Raw genomic sequence first — 7,046 nt, 5'->3', positions numbered from 1 at the left:
AAAAAAAAATTATTCCATTTTAGTTGCCTAAACTTTAAATCCCTAACACAATTGACTGTGCACACCATATCAACATTTTGTACTTTTTTTATCCCTACCACTATTCATCATCTTCTTCCTTAACCCGTTTTTACCCTCCATGCCACCCTTGCTTCTACCATTCTTCTTTTTCTTCTTCATTTACTCCCTACTTCTAGCCACCGCATGAAAATTCATAAAAAAAATTAATCTACATTGAACACAACAGGATTACCTATTAAAATGATGTATTAGAGTTGAGAAAGAGCCTGAAACATAACAAATTTATTCCCAAAGATGATGAAAACATTTTGGCCACCAATCATTATTAGCTAAATTGATGGAAACTGCCATCTAGAAACACATGGGTCACCAACTATTGGAGTGTTTTTGTTTTGGTCACTTAAATTTAAAATTTTTTTATCTTAGTCACTAACGTTATCGAAATTTAATACTTTGGTCACTCATAGTTAAATCACTCATGGAATGCTGAAATGGTCGTTTTTATTGGTAAAATAACAAATTTAGTGCTCCAATTTTTATAGATTCTATCAATTTGGTTCTAATTCTAAAAAAATCAATGAATTTAACCCTTAACTTTATACATTATGTCAATTTAGTCTTGATTCTTTATATTTCAAAATTCAAAATTTTAAACAATCAAAAAATCAAAATATTTAAACGTTCATTTTTCGATAAAAATATATAAGATTTTATAAAATACATTTAAAATTATAAAATATAAATACAAAATTAGAAATAAATGAATATTCATTTTCTCTTTTTCTAACGTGCCATCAAACTAGAAATAGGTTGTGGAGTTCTTATCATTCTCACTTATATATCCCCAATTATGTTTGCCCTCAAACGCAATAAACTCGTTCTAGGTAGCAACTTAAAGACATCGATTCTTACCATTTTTTTACCTTAGGCTATAGTTTTATATCCCACTGAACATGGTGGTCATCGATGTTGAAAGAAAAGAAAAGTTGAATCTGCTTAAGCTTTTTTCATTGTTTTTCCCTTAAATTTTTTTATTTATAAAACTATTTTTTAATAAATTATGTCATGTTAGAAAATGAGACAAATAAATATTAATTTATTTATAAATATTTTCCATAATTTTGTACGTATTTTTTATTAAAATATTATATATTTTTATCAAAAAATACACATTTAAATAAAATATTAAGTTTTTGAATTTTAAAATTTGAAATTTTAAGAATCAAGACTATATTGATGTAATGTGTAAAGTTGAGGATTAAATTTGTTAGAATTAGGACCAAATTGATAGAATTTGTAAAAGTTGGAGGACTATATTTGTGATTATGCCAATAAAAATGGCCAAGTCAGCACTCCATTAGTGATTTAAGGGACGAGGGACCAAAATATTCAATTTTAATAATATTAGTAACTAAAATAAAAGAAATTTAAATCTGAATGACGAAACACACTAACAATTGAGTGAATATTTATAAGTTTACCCAAAAAAAAAAAAGTTGGTTGCAATGACATGGTGGAAACTATGCAACACATTCTGTTGTTGTGGGATAGTTTGGGAGGCCCCTAACTTCAATTACAAGTTACAACCCCAATAGCACATGATTGGTTGGGTGGGTTAAGGCAATTTCACCTTTACCTTCTTTCCGTACTCCAAGCTAAGTTTGAAAGCCCAATCATTAAGTTAGGCCCAAATTGCAAATAATCGTGTAACTCACCTCCCTCGGAATGCGAGTGGAGAAAAAGCTGAACGGTGGACTGTCCAAACTCCAAAGTCATTATTCATGTAAAGCTGTTTGCTCAACCAAAGTAGTAGTCAGAAAAACTCTCTCAGCCTCTTTACTCTAATTTCCTAGAGAGGAACGAGGAGAGTTTTAAAGAAAATCCCCGGCTTTTTGCAGGTTATTTACTAATCTTGATCACTAATTTTAAGTTCCCCTTATTTAATTTTACCTCTCCATTCATACCCTTTGTTGCCCAAAGATTTTGAAACGGATCGCTATGGCAATTGCTTCGGAAGAAACCACCCGCATATGCAATCACTGGTAATTTTTTAGAATTTAATTTCAATTCCTTGAATTTTCTTCTCGATCCCCGTCCTTTTTGTTTATTTCAGCTTAAATTTGTTGCTTGATTTGTAGTATGAGATTCATTGATGCATAAAGAAATGATTAGTAATTTATGTTTTGAACAAATTAAGTTGGGAAGGGAGTGAATTTAGTTGAATAAGACCTAAAATTCTCGATTATTGTTGTATTGAGTTCATGTGAATTTAGAAGAACCTTTAACGAGTACTTTTCCTTCTTAATGGTTCAGTGACAGGGCCATACCTTCTTCTAACATTGATTTGCATTATGCTCATTGCTCCCGTAATTTAGAAAGATGTAAAGTTTGTGGTGATATGATTCCCAAAAAGCATGCAGAGGAACATTTCTTAAACACCCATGCTCCGGTAGGTCTTTTCTATTTCCTTTTAAGTGAATCAATTCTGTTCGAACATGATGCGTGTAGTAACATTTGTGATACTATTGACACCGTAACTGTTCGAGCAGGTGGCGTGTTCACTGTGCAGTGAGACAATGGAACGTGAAATTCTGGCTATTCATAAAGGTGAAATTTGCCCCCAGAGGATTGTTACTTGTGATTTTTGTGAGTTTCCATTGCCCGCCATTGATCTGGCTGAGCATCAGGTACTACATCTGTATTAATTTACATATAAATGGATCCAATGGTAGTACTTGTTAGTTGAACTTGTTACAATGTTGCCATTGCTTTGCGATTTTAGGAAGTATGTGGGAACCGGACGGAACTGTGTCATCTGTGTAACAGATACGTTAGACTGAGAGAAAGATATAACCACGAAAGTAGGTGTACTGGTATTGCAGAAAACAATGAGGGATCTTCCAGGTATTTATGCTATAATATAATTCCCTATTGGAATGTTGGGTAGATATTTTATTAGTTACTGCTTTTCCGTAAATTATAATTCTTTTTATAACCTTGTTATTGATGCCTTGCAATCTGGACTTGTATATAACACCAAAGAGTTGGTACCTTGATGGTATAGGATAGCTTTTTGTACTCATTATTAATTTCATTCTCGAAAATGGGAGCTTTTAGTTCCCAATGAGTTATGTTGGAAAGTATTCATTTCAGTCTGGAGTTTAGCCATGATATGTAATCAATGTTTATATAATCCATGTGATTATTGTCGGTAAAAGAATCATGGAGGCTTATAGTAGGAGTCAGATTTCATTTCCTCTTCTACTAAAAAAATAGTCAAATTAATCCCTTTACATTAGATCAAAGAGCAAACCGGTTATTTTGTTAAAAATTCCATCCATTTCCACTGTTAAAAAATGGTCCCTGTATGTTGGTATGAGATATGCAAGGCACGTCACGTGTCACTATCTGGTTATTCTGTCAACCATGTCTGTTTTTAATTGTACAAATGGATGAAACTTTTATTAGAAATGATTAATTTGCTCTTTGATCTAACGTATAAGGATTAATTTGTCCATTTTTTTAGCAAAGGGGGTAAAATGCAATCTGACTCCTAGTACAAGAGCCCCTTTGGTACTTTTACTGATTATTGTCCGTTTTCCCCTCCCTTCATCTTGCCAGTCGGGAAATATGGCAAAATCTATCTAGTTTGTGTCAAGCGGCTGTACAAGGGATGTACCTCTATTTTCACTAACTCTATTTTCACTAAGATCGGCGGATAAAGCCTTTTATTTTTATTATGTTGTGCACCTAACGTTGATTATACCTATAGTTTTGGTGTTTTAACTGTTGACATAACTGAAAACTGTATCAGAATGCTGCTCTTTGTTTTCTTCTCCGATTATAATTAGTTTTAATTAATATGTTTGGGACCGTTTAGGGATGTGAGGGCAGCCGAAAGGGAACAAGCTCATCCAAGAAGGCAGGCATCGGAATATTCAAGGAGACGAATTCTATTCACGATTGCAATAACCGGCATCGCTGTTCTTCTAGGATCACTTCTTTTCCAGAAGAAGACAGATAGCAGCCATGTACATTAGTTGTTTATGTAAATCAGGTAGAGAGCTACATATTCCATTTGTGTATCACCAGATTGTCCTCTAAGATCATGTACTATTAATGCTGGCATTCAAAACTCATTCAGATTGTGATAATGTACTGCATTTTCTTCCAAATTATAACACAATAATATTTAATTATGCTCATGTACCGAGAAAATTTTGATAATTTTTTTATCTAGGGTTAATATGTAATTTACTCAATGAATTTGTCCAGAATACTTAGTTGGTACCTGAATTTTTTCTTATACCTAATTTGTATCTAAACTTGTCCGTTACAAATATTGCTCCAATTTGTTAATAGCTTAATTTTTTAGGGTTAACATAATGTCACGTTAGCACAAATTATTGTTTTAGTGCATCAATTAAGTATAAAATAAAGGAATCAAATAGGTCCTTTTGGACAAGTTTAGAAAATAAATTATATATTAATCCTCTTATCTAAAATGAATATCAGATTGCTGACGTTTGAAAATACATTTAACTTCAGATTTGATTGAAAGAAAAGAGAACATAAACCTTTTACGGTTTATATTTCAAGTAAATTTTAAATAAAAAATAACTATATCTTTATTAATCAGTAATCATGTAATTTTACTTAATTTTATTCATTTCTCTCTTTTTATTAATTAAAAAATAATAAAATTTAATTGCTATAAATTAAATTATATTTTGATTCTAGTGAAATTTAAAAAAGAATAAATTTAAGTTTAGTTTAACCAATTGAAAAATTAAGTATGGATTAATTAAGTGTAGAGTTTTTTATATTACTGAATTTTACATTAAAAAATTGTTCGGTGAATATAAGTGTTTGATAAATTAATCTTGGTTTTTTAATTATTTATATCTTAAATTTAATTTTATTAATATTAATATATTATTTAATATATTTTTCATAAAATTAAATATAATAATTTGGATATGTTATCGAAAGGGGGAATTTATTTTTAAAATAAAACAATGTTGATAAGTAACTATTTTTAAATAAAATCAATTTTTACATTTTGTAAAAATTTAAACCTGAAACCTGATCTTGTGACAATAATTATTGTAGGAGTTTTATTATTCTTTGAAGGAATTAGGCAAGTAATTGAAATGGTGTATCTTGGTTAAAGAATTAGGTAATTATTTTGAGTTAAAGGACACTCGGGTGCCTACCTATAAATACTTTAAATACAATATAGAAAAGGGGTTCTTCTCTTTCTCAATAGACCAAACTCTCATCTCTTTTCTCTTCATTCTCTTACTTTTTCGGTTTTTTGTCCAACGAGCATCACCACCTTCTCCACTATCGTATTAACAAGATTGATTATTTTAATATGTCATGAAATGTTACAGACGTGACAGTTAACCAAATCCAATTATAGATATGAAATATGGTAGTTGGGTAATAACATTATTATTCTGCAAATATGGATGTTTGGTAGAAATGTTGGATTCCATTCGGTGGGAATTTGAGATCTTTCCCATTAGAATGCGACGGTTGTTTTATAGGCATAATAAAATATTACATACATGTGTTATTTGTAATACATTTATATATATATAAACAAATTTAATTTTCACATAAATAAAGATAATCAATGGTTTTTATGAATTCTTTTTATTTAGTTCTAGTGGAACGTGTTGGATAATTTTTTGTTGTCTCATTAAAGAGGATAATCGAGTATTTATTTACATGGTTACTATTTATTGAATTGACGTTCTTAGTCGACTCTATGATGCTGGACATGTGTACTGTTTTGGGCTACCTGCTGAATTTCGTGGCCCTCACATGCGAATTCTTTGTGTATATGCGAGCTGAGATTGCGAGCTCCTATTGCTGACTTCTCACTGTAAGGTTTGCGTGCATCCATTCGGTAGAGCCCAGCTAGGTTACAGATAGGCGACCTGGACCTTATCTAATTCTCGTGTCAGTGATCATAAGCACATAACAATCTAATCCCTCCTATTGGGCCTAAGGAGGGCTATAAAGTGGCGCTCATTAGAGCCATCACTTCGCATTTATACAACTTGCTGAATACGTAGTGACCACTAGGACATGATATTAACTTTGCCACGTGTATGGGTGGGTCGTGTTTATTGTATCTAACAGTTGGTACCCCTAGGTTATTTGAACCGTCAAAACACGGGGAAGGGAAACTTCTTTAAAATGGGTTTTGAAAACCCTAAACTTACAATTTTAAGATTTTCCACAACCAAATTCAATTGAAGCTTTCTTTAAGGTAAATTGTGGTAACTTCCTCATAGTAGGTTTTAGTTTTCTTCCATCTTTTTCCTTTTCTTTCTACATCGGAAACATGTTAAGAATGAGAGGGATTGGTGGTCGAATAATTACTCGTTACAACCACGAAAGCGTGCTTCCAAGGTCCTTGTAGAATCTAATTTTTTCGTCTGTAATATAAAAGAAGAAAAAATGAGTCGAGTTTTGCGCGCGCGCGTGGGATCCAAATCCATAATTTTGCTTACGAATGTTCCATTCCTGAGGGGCCACACAAGCTTAGTGATACCAGTGATTGCAATTTCTTGCAGGGACATGTGTTCATTCAAACGATCAGTTAGGACAAATAATGGTTCAACCCAGTTGCAAAGGCTTCGCGCTGGCAGTTCCTTAGTTATCGAAGATATTATAACCGTGAGAGACGTGTTTCGATACTGTTTAGAGGGCCTTAGCCCCAATGGGTATAAGCTAGGTGATGGTAAGAAATTTTTTGAAGCATTAGGTACGGACCCTGAAAAATAAACATGGCCCCACGTAGCCAAAGATGTCAACGATTACTTGGGTCTAATCTTGACAGGATTTAAAGAGGAACCCAAAAACTTCTTTTATAGTTACTGTAGGATGAGGCTTCGCCTCTAGATTCTGGTGGTCTCATTGCAGGCAGAAAGCGATGCCAATATTAATTTGATAACTGCTGTTGATACTGGGATTGTTGGTGGTTCAAGCACAGCTCACAGTTCAGGAAG

General features: G+C 32.3%; 1 protein-coding gene across 1 annotated transcript; it reads left to right on the top strand.

Annotated features, from left to right (window-relative positions):
* The first annotated feature begins 1,824 nt into the window (after positions 1 to 1,824).
* Positions 1,825 to 4,220, top strand: LOC107921095 (XIAP-associated factor 1). Its single transcript, XM_016850963.2, has 6 exons — positions 1,825 to 1,919; positions 2,002 to 2,063; positions 2,335 to 2,470; positions 2,571 to 2,708; positions 2,804 to 2,925; positions 3,902 to 4,220. The coding sequence occupies exons 2-6, from the start codon at positions 2,020 to 2,022 to the stop codon at positions 4,059 to 4,061; spliced, it is 600 nt and encodes a 199-aa protein (XP_016706452.1). The 5' UTR covers positions 1,825 to 1,919; positions 2,002 to 2,019; the 3' UTR covers positions 4,062 to 4,220.
* The last annotated feature ends 2,826 nt before the right edge of the window (positions 4,221 to 7,046 follow it).

This window comes from Gossypium hirsutum, chromosome D01 (assembly GCF_007990345.1).
Source record: "Gossypium hirsutum isolate 1008001.06 chromosome D01, Gossypium_hirsutum_v2.1, whole genome shotgun sequence".
NCBI classification, from domain to species: domain Eukaryota; kingdom Viridiplantae; phylum Streptophyta; class Magnoliopsida; order Malvales; family Malvaceae; genus Gossypium; species Gossypium hirsutum.
Note: the sequence above shows the minus strand (reverse complement) of the source record. Positions and strands in the feature narration are given on the sequence as shown.